The following is a 15118-nucleotide window of genomic DNA, read 5'->3' on the forward strand; positions in this document are numbered from 1 at the left end:
AGTGAATTGGATGAAGGAAACAGAGAGGGAAAAGGGAGTTTTTTTAGCCAAAGGCTGTTCGATAATGACTGTTGTTACAAAATGAAAGTGTGTCTCCTGCCTGGGGTCGAAGCTTTCTATCTGTTAACTTTTTGTTGAGCCGATTCTTCAGTGTTTGATAAGCGGCCTTGTAGTCAACACTCAAAAAAACCAACAGCCTGGTTCCTTTTAGTGCTGATACGTAACATGTTCATTCCTCAGCAGGAATGTGAAAAATAGTCTCTGGTCTACTGCATGAGTTGGACTGGAAATTATGTAACTTCTTCAACTTAACTCCTTTTCTCTTTTAAAAAACACTTGATGTTTTGTTGCCATGGAGACAAAAACAAAAGAAAAATATCCCGTGCTTACTGAGATGCAACTACTGGGAGGTTGTTAGTAGCAGCAGGATTTTTTGCTGCAGATGACAAATTTTTTATGTCATCACATTTCTATGCAGCGATTGTACTGTGTTTATTTGAAAGAAACTGTAATTATCTGAAAATGAGTCAAGTCACATGAATCTGTTTCATCACACAGACTCATCAGTGACAAGACATATTTATATTGACAAGTCTGTCTTTAACCCCAAGATTAACAATTGCAAAGTGCAGCTACAGCATGAATCAAGAAAAATTATGTACTGTCCGTCTTATCAGCATTTTAATATGTAATAATAATAATATACTAACAAGTGTCTCTTTTGTATGTATGGATATGGTTAACACATACAACAGTTATGCTCATTATCAATTAATCTGTACATTGGTTTCTCGATGACTCAATTAATCATTTGGAAAATAGTGTAAAATACCCATCACAGTTTCCAGGAGTCCAAGCTGACATCTTCAGATGTCTTATTCTGTCCGACTAACGGTCCAAAACCAAAAGATATTCAGTTCACAACTATCTAAAACTGAGAAAGCAGCAAAACGATCACTCTGGAGCTTCGTAAATGACTAAATGAGTATAATTAATGATTCATTTTCTGTCACTCGATTAATCGACTCATTGTTTCAGCTCGAATGTGAAACCTGGTTCAGGTTGGGTCTGTTGGGTCGGAGGGGTTGAGGTCAGAGGTCATGGGGTCCTCTCACTAAGATGACATCAGGCGTGATTGGCTTACTACTTTACTTATTTTGTATGTTTTTATTTTTAATGTTTCCACCTGTTTTTCCTCACTTGAAGACCTCCCAGCTTTCTCCCTCCTATCTGAAGAGCCTCAATGGAAATAAGCTTTTAGCTTTGTGTTTTTTCATCCGTGACTGTTGCATTGTACAGGGCCGTGTTTCTGCAGTCTTGTATTTACTTTATTAAATGTGTTTATCTAAGATGTCCTCAGCAGAGGTATCGGCCTCTGTGGAAAATATAGCGACTCAGATCTGACTGAGGAGGGACAATTCAATCCACCTCAGAGCTGCAGAGAGGAGACAAAGAACAGAGGGGAAATATAAGGTTGAAGGACTGGTGGTGCTGTTTGTCACCTGTAGGCTCTCACTCAACAATCTTTGAAGTCAATTGATGAGAAGTGCAACATTGTCACTCTGAAGTTCAACTTCTTTGGTATTGCGTCTTTGTATCACAACGTGCGTCAATTAATTAAAACAAGACATGAGATGTGAGAACGGCTGTCAACACTGTAGCAATAATTATATTCAACACGTCGGAGGTTAGATTTTGTTTCGGCGGATTTTTTGTGTGTGTATGTGTAGTCACTCCACACTTGATCTGGTAATTTAGGGTATTTTTAGCCATACTTTAACAATATATGTGATGACTTGGTAACAGGGCAATAGATACAACTGAGGACACTGAAATGATCTCCTTGGTATTGTGCCTGAGCAAGAGAGAGGTTTTGTTTCAACATATTAAGTGGTCTTTCACCAGGAAATGTTGAGTCCTGCATTCTGGTAATTTTTTTATGCAGCAATTTTTAAATGTCTTTATTTATATAAAGGAAAACGCAAAATTCAGGCATCAGATCGCATTCAAAAATATTTAAAATATTCAATTTCCCGCACAACTTTCCTCATATAGTGATCCCTAACATTTACTCGGTTGTTCTGGGAAGTAACCTCTTCATGTGGCACCTATTCACATCAATGATACATTAATTTATTTTAATGAATATATAAACCCCTGGATTTTAATAGCTCATATTACACATATCCGTGCTCTCTGAGAAGTTGTAATATTTTGAGAAAAAAAAAACAATATTACAATAAAAGTTGTAATTTAGTGAGAATAAAGTCATAATATTTCTAAAAAGAAAATACCTGTCCTATAGTGATGTGCAGAATTGAGCAACTGCTTTAACACCACTTGGACAAACAACACGCTGAACTGCAGCACACTGCAACACTAGAATCAGATATTAATAATGACAATGTGTTGGGGAATATATATATATATATATATATATATATATATATATATATATATATATATATATATATATTATAATTATGGCATTGTGCCTGAGAGTTTGAGGGTGTGACACAACCTGAGGAAGAGTAAACATTATAGTTACAGAATGAATACATGTGGTGTTTCGAAAGTCTTCTGATTCATTTTACAATCCTCTTTTTGTACTGTCTAGCAATGCAAAGAAGTCTTTGAAATAGCATTGAGATCATTGTGAAGGGAGAGAATATACTATATATATATATACTATATATATATATGCTTTAAGCTTTTATGGTGGCAAGTTTTTGTAAGGGGGTGGGGGGGGGCTGTTGAATGTGTCTAAGGAGGGTCCAACATGTAAGAGTGTTTTCAGCCTTTATTTTGAAACAGGGGCTAATGTGCTTTAATGTATTACTTCAGCTCTATCAAAGCATGTTTTTCCTTCTATACAGTACTCATCCAGACAGTGAGAGGTTTTCCTCACTTTTTATTTTCAGGCAACGCAAAAGAGGTCAATAGGTTTTTTAGATCAATGTCATTGGCTTTAAGAGGATTTTCTCAGTCAGAAGATGTTGACATGTTTGCACAGAATAGAGACTCAGCTTTTCCTTTTGGGTTTGACATGTTGAAATTGACCAATGAAAATAAAAAAGAGAAGATTGTACATTAGCCTTGAATCCCATTTGAACTTGTTAACCCCGTGCACGTGCTACATAAGTCACAGACAGCGACTGATGCCTTTGATGAAGCTCGTCAGTATGAATTAAAAACAACACTGATTTTGCATATCCGTTATGAATCAACTGTAACAAAGACCGACACCTGAGACGCGTCTTTGAGGCAATTCTCTCACCCGATGGCGGACGATATTTTCTCATATAGTGGAAATGAGGTGACTGATTCCGGGGCCTTCTATCTGTTAATAAAAAGCATCTTTAGACAAATACACGTGGACTGTGCACACACATGCACAACTCCACTGAACGCTCGTGCGCGCATCGATTCACAAATATGGTGCGCGCTTGTTTTCAGCACCACGGAGAGCAACACCCCCTCAACCAGAAGAGAAGCGACGCGAAGAAAAAGCAAATGAATAGTTTCATTCATGTGGTTTGGACAGTGAACATCAGGACGTCCGCAGTTCGGCCCTCTGCTGTCAGTTTGCCCGACAAACCCGATTATATCAGCTCAGTGTCTGCGGGAGATGTGAAGCAATGACTAATGTCGAAAGTGATATCGGACTTTATTGCAGACACAGTGTGGAAGAGGACATTGCTGGTCTTATCTATTGTGATTTTCCATGAAGTAAACTCGCTTTAAATGCCACAGACAGAAACCTGTGAATGTTTTAAGACATCACATAAATGTCTGCGTTTAAATACGCTGATATAAGAATCGCACGAGATCTAAACGAGCTCACTATAAGAAATACTATAAGTTGGCTCGAACAGGTGTGATTTCATGAAGTGTTTTTGTTCCACCACATTAATGAATGAATGTGTGCGCGCGACATTAAGTGTCAAGTTCATTTCCGATTGGGCTGGTGGTGGACGTATGTCAGACATATGTGCGCCGTGGGCGGGTGTCGGCGTGTTTGTAAAGAGAGAGAGAGAGGGGGAGGGGGGGGGCGCAGCGCTTCAGTGCGTGGATACGCGGAGAAAGGTGATGGTTAGAAGGGATGTAAGTGGCGTCGGCCTCAGCTCTCCAAGGCTGTAGTGCTTTGGCTGGGAGAGGCGTGGCGCACTCTGCCCCTCCGGACCGAAAAAAACACCTGTATGGATGACCAGACCTCCGGCGTGATCCAGCCCCGCTCGAACGCCAGGCACAAGGGCAGCAACGCGACCGACGGCCGGGATTATGCCGAGGTGGAGAAGGGCGTCATGACGGCGGAAAGCATGCTGGAGGAGCCCGCCGTGCTCTCGGCACCTCACCTGTCGGTGGATCGATACGAGCGCAGCCGGCAGGGATGCTGCGAGAGGGTGGTCATCAACATTTCGGGCTTACGCTTTGAGACGCAACTTAAAACTTTCAACCAGTTCCCAGACACGCTGCTGGGGGACCCGCGGAAAAGGATGCGCTACTTCGACCCGTTGAGGAACGAGTACTTTTTCGACAGGAACAGACCGAGCTTTGATGCCATCCTGTACTACTACCAGTCAGGGGGGCGCATACGGAGACCCGTTAACGTCCCCATTGATATTTTCTCCGAGGAGATCCGGTTCTATCAACTCGGAGAAGAGGCCATGGAGAAATTCCGCGATGATGAAGGGTTTATAAAAGAAGAGGAGCGCGTGTTGCCCAAAAGAGAATTCCAAAAGCAGGTTTGGCTTTTGTTTGAGTATCCTGAAAGCTCTGGACCAGCGCGGGGGATAGCAATAGTTTCAGTGCTTGTCATTTTGATTTCAATCGTTATTTTCTGTATGGAGACTCTGCCGGAATTCCGAGACGACAGAGACGCCACAGTGGCACCCACGGTCAACGGCACTGCCCCCTACGTGCCGAGCCCGTTCACAGACCCCTTCTTTGTGATCGAGACCCTGTGCATCATATGGTTCTCTTTCGAGTTGCTGGTCAGGTTTTTCGCCTGCCCCAGCAAAACTTGCTTCTCCAAAAACATCATGAATATCATCGACATCGTTGCGATATTCCCCTACTTCATCACTCTGGGGACCGAGCTGGCCGAGAAGGAGAACAACGGCGGCCAGCAGGCCATGTCCCTCGCAATCCTGAGGGTGATCCGACTGGTGAGGGTCTTTCGCATTTTTAAGCTGTCGCGTCATTCAAAGGGACTTCAGATTTTGGGACAGACCCTGAAGGCCAGCATGAGGGAGCTCGGCTTGCTCATATTCTTCCTCTTCATCGGGGTTATCCTCTTTTCCAGCGCGGTTTACTTTGCGGAAGCAGACGACCCCTCGTCCAGTTTTACCAGCATCCCAGATGCGTTTTGGTGGGCGGTGGTCACCATGACCACAGTCGGATATGGAGATATGCACCCGGTGACTATTGGTGGGAAAGTCGTGGGTTCGCTGTGCGCAATAGCGGGAGTGCTGACCATTGCCTTGCCCGTGCCAGTGATTGTGTCCAACTTCAACTACTTTTACCACAGGGAGACGGATGGAGAGGAGCTCCCACAGTACGTGAACACCAGCAGCTGCGAGCACCTCCCCCCGGAGGAGCTGAGGAGGTCGTGCAGCTCCTCATCCCTGAGCAAGTCGGAGTACATGGTGATAGAGGAGGGCATACACAGCGCGTTCAAACAGCCCAACTTCTCCACCGAAAACAACCAGAACTGCGTGAACATCAAAAAGATCTTCACGGACGTGTAAATGAACCCCAGAATGGAGCATTTATGGAGCATTAAGGCTTATAGCTATAATACTATATATTTTATTTATATATATAGAGAGAGAGAACCATTATGTGTCAGTCCATATCTGTGGATGAACGTGCGTAACATTTTTTTTTATTTTTAACGAGTCATGTTGTTTTTTAGGCTATAAGCAAACGAGATCTTTTCATGGTTCCATGTGATTCACGTGTTTTTGAGTATTTCTAAGAGATCGAGAAGTATTAATATGAACCAGAAAGAATCGCACTGGAAAAGTAGCCTTGTCGTTTCGGCTCAAGCTGTCAAAGAGCATTTAATGAAGTAAGCGCCCTGTTAAAAGCGATATTTTTGCAGTTACAGTGCCACTCGATGCCTACATATCTTGATGTTTATGCGAAAGTTGTTGGTGTTCATGATTGGGATACACGTGTAGCATATTGTCTACTATATTGCATTTACCCACCAGTCAAAGAAAAATGACGTTTTGTGCTTCGTGGAAAGAAGAGTTTAATTGTCCAGTAATGTAATGAATAGACCATGATACTTTATACAGCCAAATGTCTGTCTTAGATTATATTTAATATCATAACTTGTCGAGATGTTGGACTCTGAGTCTTGTTCACATGCTTATTCAGGTAATAACACAGAGTGGTGTAGATGGAAACACTTATAATGAGATATGAGTCTAGCTTTTCGTAAAATTGTATTTTTATTCAGAGCTGCCTATATAGCCTATATTAAATAAAACGGAAATGAACTGATCCCGACTCAAAATGTCATTATAACATTTCGCTAAATATTTAATATCATTGCAATTTCCGTCCAAAGCGAGCCGAAGGGAATATGAAATATATAAAGTGTGTTTGGGGTCATGTGCACACTGGATGAAAGGAGGGAGAGCGTGCAGAACGTCCCGCCTCGCGCGCTCGCTGGGCCCGCCTTATGATGCAGTCACCATGACGACGGTGGTTTCCCGGGTAACCCCCTCTGATGTTACCATGGCCTTGTGTTGCATTTTCACAAAGACTGTTTAACAGTTTATCACCTGTGTGTTCTTGAGGGGGGGAAGGAGGCGACAACTGCAGGTGAATGTTTTTGATATTATGTGAGACTAACATAATAATATATCAGGTTCCTTAAAGATGGTTAACTCCTCGACACTGTTACTCCGTTGCCGTTGTAGTCTCCGGCAATGATCTGGCACACATGTAGAATAGTGGAAATCATGAGAAGTAGTTCAGGATAAAGGATGAAGGATGTTTATTGTCATCGTAAAAAGATACAACAACATTAAGTTGCCGACTCATCAGTCAGTTCAGCAGCAACAAGGTCAAAAACATTTATAAAAATATTAAGACAATTGCGTCTCTCACTTGTTTCCCATCAAACCGCCTCAGCTGCTCTGCTTTTCAGACATGAGCTTCATTCTCTGAGTTGGCATGCCAACTAGTCTGACGTCAGCTATACCTTTTCTTCCCCTCCAGCAGACATTTGCACGTGTGCTTTTGGTACAAGGTGGCTGAGGGCTGAAGTGACGCAAACAACGTTTTTCAGAATTGCAATTTTGACTTTATTTCTACTGTTCTTAGTGCGACAGCCTTCGATTGTTTTCATTGTCGATTAATCTGATGATTATTTTCTCATTATGTTCTAAAATAGTGAAACATGCCTGTAATAGTTTCTCAGAGTCCGAAATAATGTCTTCAAATGTCTTGTTTTGTTCAACTAACAGTCCAAAATCTAAAGGTGCTCAGATTATGATGATGATGACATAAAAAGGAGAAAAGCAGAAAATCTTCACTTTGCAGAAACTGGCAGCAGAGAATGTTTGGCAACAATTTTGAGTCAAGAAAAAAATGCCAATTAAGCCAATTAGAAAATAAATTAGTTCATAATTCGAAAGTAAATACAGCAATGTATTAATAATAAGCTACTGTTTTGCATCATTAAGTAGTTTAAATGATGTTGTATTGCTGCTGAACTGTAGGTTTAGTCATGCCAAGTTAACTGTTGTTTTTGAGCAGAGCTTCATCACTCTAAGAATAGCTCAGCGCTGCTCTCTAGTGGATTTACTGAGGTATTACTGTTGGGAAGGAGTTTAATATTGAGCTAGTTCTGATGATATTTAGCAGTCTTATTAGTTATTAGAGTGAAACTGTTATTGTGCCTTTATACTCATGCTAGTGCATATACACTTTGTTCTCTGTAGTGAGACTCACTGAGCTCGCACTTTTACGACTCAAAACATCATTGTTTTATTAACTTGATACTTTGCCCTTCTATAAAGACAATTTTGAGCTAATGACGTCTCAGACATCCGCCACAGAAAATGACACGTTACTTTTGTTTGATTTCTATGTTCTATATCTGTGATAGGATAATCAACTGAATTTTTCTTTTTCTGTGAATAAATTTTATTTTGCAGTCATATATATATATATATATATATATATATATATATATATATATATATATATATTTGTTCATGTATAGCCCATGTAACATATAACACATATTTATATTTTCTTTTGGTGTAATAACAATGCCTCGTGGACATATTTAGTCATCAAATGTGCAAGCCCCTTTGTGGCGTAGGAAGGAGTTACCACTTATTTAGGTTTTTTTCAGGTCAGAGAAAAAGAAAACTTGGGTCTGTGAGACCCCAAACAACCGGGGTAGAACGGTGTTTTGTCCTCGGCCTTGTGACTGATTTGTCATTCAGGTCAGGGAACTACCTTAAAATTTCACCTAAAGACTTTTAGTCTGACCCATAATTCTTACGTTTCCCAGGAGACAGAAAAACAGTTTGTGAGCCTGAGAGCTACAAGACTTTGAACAAGCACATGAACGAGCCTCTGAAGTGGATGTGAAGGTTACGTGAAATTCACTTTGCAGTATGCTCGGCTATCACAGAGCAACATCCGTTGTTGTAGAAACACATGAAAGCTCATGTAGTCTGTTTACAAAGCAACATTTTTTACAAAAGACTAAGAGCTGAGCTATAATAAGAGAAGGAACGAACAAATTCACTGAAATAAACAACTTTTTGCATGATTTTCTATAATACACTGTACAAGTAACTGCCATTTTGTTATGTAAGGAATTAAGTTTAGTTTAGGTTCAGCATTTTTTTGGTTAAGTTTCCAACTTGACTAAAAATGCCCTGTTTTAGAAAGACGTGGTTCACATTTGATTTGTGTATACCAAGCCTCCACACTAACGAAAACATTTAAGGAAGATAAATACCACTCTCGAAGAAGAGCCACTGAAGGCTACAACATATAATATGACCGTCCACATTTTAAACGTTTTTTAAGTGAAGAAGTTTCACAGATTTAACCCTTCGCCACTCATTCTGGGCATTAAGGACCTCAGTCCTGCAGAACAGACGTCAATGCGGCCCACAGCTCCAGGTGCTCTGTCTCAGAACTGCTGAGTGGCTTTGTTCCCGCTGTCTCAACTGGAATTTAAGTCCTTGTTCAGTGTATTTCCAACCAGGGGAAATGAAAACGTGTCTGCAAGTTACTCGGTGCCGTTAATCGTCTGCTGCAGAGAGCACCTGCAGTTCAACCTGTCTCATTCTGGTTTGTGGAGAGGTAAGAGTCCCATCAGAGGTGCACTCTGTTGTGGCCTCATGGGGAGATCAGTGTTGCTTTTACAGTATTTAAATTAATAGAACATTATAATTTCTTTCAATAAACTCTTCTTGAATTGCCCCTTTGTTCCATATAGAACTGGATATCAAAGAAGCAGAAGCTGCCATTAAAGCTACATTCATCCATATTTCTCTCTTGACATGTTTCCGCCAGGATTTTTGCATCTTTCAGCTTTTCAGCTCTTTTCACTGTAGATGCATAGAAATGAACATGGAGAACACAGCATTAAGAAAAAGAGATTCAAAGCAGGATGGACAGTGATGATACGTGTGTCTGTGAGTTTTAAAAAGTGTTGTTGCCAGAATGTCCCTGCATGAATGTCTCACTGTGTGTGTTTGAATGAGCGTGCTTGAGTGCTGCACAGCTGTAAGATGGTCACAGCGGGTACGCCTAAGTGCACTCTGAGGGATCCTGGCAGAGAGAATGTGCACACACTGCACTGAGTCAAAGCAGACATGAGCTTGTGTGCACACAGATGCAGGAAACTGCAAACAGTCAGCCCTGCAGCTGCTCCTTTCTGATACTGCTGCTGCAGGCAGATCGTGGAGTCCAGGATCGTGTTCAGTCCAGGTGGGGTGGGGGGGGAGAGGGCAGACAGAGGTACCCGGGCTTCCCCCTCTGCTCTCGTCCCCTCGCTGCCCCCCCTCCCCCCCTTCGCATGCCAGCATTCGCCACATGAGAGGAGTGATGCCTCGCAGCAGCGTGCTACCTCCAACGATACCCGACGTCTGCCAGGAGAGGAGCCGCTCGTCATCCTTGAACTTTACCAAAAGCTTGTTCGTGATGCATCGGCGGAGAGAAGAGGGGAGGGCAAGTGGCTGAGCCCAGTCTAGTTTTTTTTTTTTTTTTTCCTTCTGCTCTGATGGTATTTTTATGTGGTACAGTATTTGCCCTAAAAGTGTAAATCAGTGCTGCCAAAAATTTAAACCATGAGACATATTGCCATTATTTCTCTGGGTGCCATTCATCCATCTGCTCTTCAGAGAACATGTAATGCCACTCTTTAGGCTATTCATAAAGTTCACTCTTCTGCATCAAGACTCTGTTCAGGGCTTTCAGTGAGAGAACAGAAAGCCCAGAAAGCGTGTCAGACAGAGAGCACACCCACCCCAGAGAGAAGATGGACCTGACAATGAAAAGTTTCATAAAAGCAACATATGCTGGAAAACATGTCCCAGGGGTGGAACTGTGAAAGGAGGACAATAATTCCCATATTTTACACTTCTTCAACACACTAATTCATCTTCATCTTCATCTAATTCAAGTGACTGCAGGGAAATGAAAAGTGCTTCGTCATCACGCTGTACCTTTACCTGAAATATCCCAGCGGCACCGACGTTGCCGTGAGCTTGATGCCACTGCCCAGCCTCCTCCCATCGCTGCCCTTGGAGATGGTCTCCGTAGCAACCGAATGAGGCTGAGTACAAGATTCACCCAGATACAGTGACAATGCTGACTTTGGGCAATTTCTGTGGTGCTTTCAGGCACTTTCCAGCAGTCCGTCCACCTTACCCTTGACGGAGGAGGTCAATATTGGAGGGAAAAGTCAGACGTGTGGGAAGTTTTGGTGGCGATCCTGGAAAGCCCCGGTCGGCTCATCCTTCACAGAGAGCGGCTGCTTTGCAGTGTTGACTGCAGACCAGACTGCCACACGAGGATGAGGCAAATATTTTGGTTCCTCGAGTCACTGGCAAATAAAAAATCTGAGGATTGCATCATCACAGAGACACAGTTGCTGTCACTGTGCATCCCACAAGTCCCATAATGTGCATCTGCGGCAAAACAAACAGAGCGAACCTAAATTCTCTCTTAAATGTTGATGAGCAGATCTGAACAGGGCTCGTGCTTTTGATGCCACATTATTTTGTGAGCTTTCTAAAACCAGAAAAGGGAGCAAAACCAGAATTTGCTAAACATACTAGGGGGGGGGGGGGGGGGGGGGGGGGGTGGAGCAATATGCTGCAATAAGTCACTGCTGCATGCAATGCATAAAGTCAGTTGCTTCCCTTTACTGTGCATGTGAAAAATTAATTGTCACAGACACACAATCAGTTCCATATTTGTCCTCTCACCCTCATGTAAAAGGTATCTTTTTTCCAGTAACCTTGGTGTAATACAACCTTAAGTGTTCCTGTAACAAGCACTTACCTTGACTTGAATTTCGCTCAGTCATACAGACACATTGTGTGAAAGGCATGCAGCATAAGGGTATCCCTGCAGCAGTGACACTGACTCCCTCAGTGACTCACAGCCCTTCAGCATCGGATAGTTCACTGAATTCAATGAAGCCTCGATTCATTATTTTTGTCTTCCTTTCTTATTTTGCAAATGAAGAAGCCATATAGTAAAGTGTGTGTTTGTTTCAGCCCGATGTTTCATGCTGTAGCTTTTGAATTGCAGATCGGCAGCATGCGTTTGCACACACACTGTCATTATGAGGAAAATGTCCACAGGTAGCGCCTAGTATTCTGCAGACCTGTGAGTGTAGATAATTAGCTCTTGCAGCGGGTGGGTGCAGACCTCTGTGAGGTTATCCGGGTATAAGTGAGAAGCAGCTTGGCAGTATACTGCAGTGGACCAGTGTCCTTGTGTCTCTCCTCGTGTCTGGCTCTTTTCCAGTGCCTGCTCCCATCCTGCTGGGCCTCAAACTGATGAGCACGACTCTCCTTTCCCTCACTTTTCTTCTCCACCCTCTCTTTGTACAAAGCTCTCTCTTCCCTATCCCTCCCTTCTTTATCTCCATCTCTTCCTGTCTCTGCCTCAGATGTACTGTTAGCTCCAGGGGCTCATAGAAGGAGCTGCATTGCTATATATTTGTTTACCTGAGCCACACTTCTTTATTTATTGATTAAGTGTCTCTACTCAGAATACATAGGATGGGATATATTTAGCATACGATTCTCATTAAATATGGTGCTGATTCTTGCGTGGGGATTCTCTAATGAGGAAATATACACAGGATATATACACTGCGTGTGTGCTTGAAACCTGTGGCTGCTGCAATGCAGTGTCAAGGAGCAAAGAGGTACAGCAGACCTTAAAAAGAGCGCTGCAGTCCAGAGCACTGAGGCAGAGCAGTGCTGACACAGTTGTTATGAGTTTAGATTTCAGAAGTTAAAGCAGGGGTTACTGATAGGCGGACTGAGTCTGGACCCAGGCACTGTTGTCTCTGGACCCGGACCTATAACTGATAGATAATTGAGAATTATTACATTTTTACAGAGTGCTTCTATTTTAACCGTTGCAGCTTTTTTAGCCTTTAAGACACTCGTTCAGTGGCCCAGGTAACATACCGACCAATTACATGAGTTGTAAACAAATTTGCGTGCTGCTAGTCGGCCAACCAAATATGTGTATTCCGATAAGCGACGCCCTCGACTCAAGTGCGATATTCCCGCACACGGGAGAGACAAGGAGAGAGACCCAACAGTATGTGAGACAGAGAAGTTATTTCTGATGGCATGCTCGAAAAAGAAAAAAGTGGACAGTAAGCCTTTAACCAAGAATGGACAGATTCTTAATACGTTTATTCTTACCATGGACAGTTCAAAACCAGTATGTCTCATATGTTCAGAGACCGTGGTGATTATTAAAAGCGGCAATGTGAAGCGCCACTACAAGACAATGCACAAATCTTCCAAGCAAACGTACCCACTCACATCCAAAATGAAGAGAGCCCAATATGATCAGAATCCTTATACATTAATTCACTCTCCAACAATGATGTTAACAGAGAGAGGAATAAAGCTTAAAGAAGTTTTAATAAAAAAATAAAGTCCCTGCACACAATTTTCTCTTTTTAGAAGATGAGAATAATATGGATATCTTGGCTTTGTTGATCGACATCACATCACACCTGAATTAATTGAATTTAAAGCTGCAGGTCAAGGACAATTCAGTTAAACATTTTTTTCTAAATGTTATTTTAAGAGTCACATTTTACAAAAGCTGTTTTAATGCAGTCCTTATTTTACTTGAAATGAGAGAAGAACATGTATTTATTATGTATTTGCAAACTGATCTCAACACTTTTAACATGGAGATGGTTGAGCCAGGGGGCTAGAAGCTAATGGTGCTAACAGCACGAACAGTGCACACAACAGCAACAGTGCTGGCAGAGGTAACAGTAAAAGGCTTTATAGTTCAATGAATAATATATATATATTTTAATTTCTAATACATTTCTCTTGTGTTGTTCTTTCACATAATGAAGACTATGGAATCGTATAAAATAGCCTGCGTCTTATTCTGCGTCTGGTGTATACTATCTTGTAAGGCGTTATTGGCTGATCAACATTTGAGAACCTCTGATATACACACTAGTAATACTAAAAGTCTTTGAAATAAACTCAAGTAGTCTGAATGCACTAAAACTAGAGCAATGAATTACTGGTGAAGTCTAGCAACTTTTTGTTTGATTAATGTGAAAAAAATCATTCCATATGTTTAGTTTTATGTTTGCAAACCCTAAAAGCCTTTATTCGTAAAATAATGAAACGACAGCAGAGCGAAGACATATGGCGTCCAGCTGGTTGCTCAGTGATAATGACCCTTCAGTTTCTCAGTCCTCAAGGTAATTTTCTCTGCCCTCTGTTCTTTTCGCCAAAACAGCATCTGATGGAGACCTGAAATCAATACCTCTTGGAAACAAATTCATTGTTGACACCTTCATCTGCCAACTTGCACCCATTCTCATGTTCCCACATATGATAAAGACACGCACAGCATTTTGAGTGTTGGGACCCTTCGCTTTTAATTAAAGCAGGCCTGCTAATGCAAAGTGAACTGAGCTTTACAGCCTGCATTAACAGTCTTTGTAACAGGCCCCCGGCTCATAAATAATGGCTGTGCTGTCATCAGGAACTTGGGAAAGCCATTAAAAGATGGTGAGAGGTATATCTGCACGTGTGTGTGGCAGCAGGCAGACAGACAGAAGGGACCAGGCGGGGAGCCGTAGTGGTCTCGGGTCTGCCAGCAGTAACCTTGACAAAGACGAGTCTCACACAAATCATCCGGCTGGCCTCCCCCCCACCACCCCCGTTTCACCTCGTTCACCTCCTCCCCTTCACATCCGAGGGATTCCCGCTGACCTTTGGCTTCTCTGGAGGTCCCTTCTGGCCACGGTGCTTTGATTCCCAGCTCCAGTATTGATAACAGGGCAAGGATTTACTATTGACCTTTTTGATCTTTGTTTTTGAATATAGCAGAGCACAATGATGGAGGTTTTGCTCTATTTTAGTCACCCTGCTATTTATTATTGATGCCGCTTGTCGCCAGGGAAGGGAATATAACTGCTGTAACAAGAGTAACAAGATCAAACTTGAATTCAGGTTGTTGCCTCTGGATGTTATTATAATTTCAGCAATAAAGCCTGGAAAAGACACCTGAGTGAGGAAGACACCCCACTAAAACAGTGTGTGTGTGGGGGACAATGCTAATGAACATTCCAAAGAATTTTTTTCCGAAATAAACGGCTGCAGCTTGTACTTGTTAAGATAGCTCCTATAACCCAATCTTATATGGGTCTAATCTCACTAAAATAAACTACAATACCTACGTATTTGCCTATATTTGGCATTGAAACTGCAGCTGGACAACAGCAGTGCAGCTGAACAATGCTGGAGATGTGTACCGCTTTAAACTGCCCACACTGCAGATAAGGTAAGGAGTGGTGCTATAGGCTTCAGTGCAGATGGAGAGCGCCTTGTGT

At 42.2% G+C, this 15118-nt stretch overlaps 1 protein-coding gene across 1 annotated transcript; it reads left to right on the forward strand.

Annotated features, from left to right (window-relative positions):
* The first annotated feature begins 4135 nt into the window (after nucleotides 1-4135).
* On the forward strand, nucleotides 4136-6489 carry kcna3a (potassium voltage-gated channel, shaker-related subfamily, member 3a). The gene has a single exon (XM_068712502.1). It carries the CDS (start codon nucleotides 4200-4202, stop codon nucleotides 5748-5750), a length of 1551 nt encoding a protein of 516 aa, XP_068568603.1. The 5' UTR covers nucleotides 4136-4199; the 3' UTR covers nucleotides 5751-6489.
* The last annotated feature ends 8629 nt before the right edge of the window (nucleotides 6490-15118 follow it).

Source organism: Cebidichthys violaceus, unplaced genomic scaffold (genome assembly GCF_023349555.1).
Source record: "Cebidichthys violaceus isolate CVI_PGR_0920_01 unplaced genomic scaffold, fCebVio1.0.p SCAF_17, whole genome shotgun sequence".
Taxonomy (NCBI): domain Eukaryota; kingdom Metazoa; phylum Chordata; class Actinopteri; order Perciformes; family Stichaeidae; genus Cebidichthys; species Cebidichthys violaceus.

What these genes read in the sequence shown, in the direction of transcription:
- kcna3a (XM_068712502.1), top strand. Translation starts at nt 4,200, where the DNA reads ATGGATGACCAGACCTCCGGCGTGATCCAGCCCCGCTCGAACGCCAGG.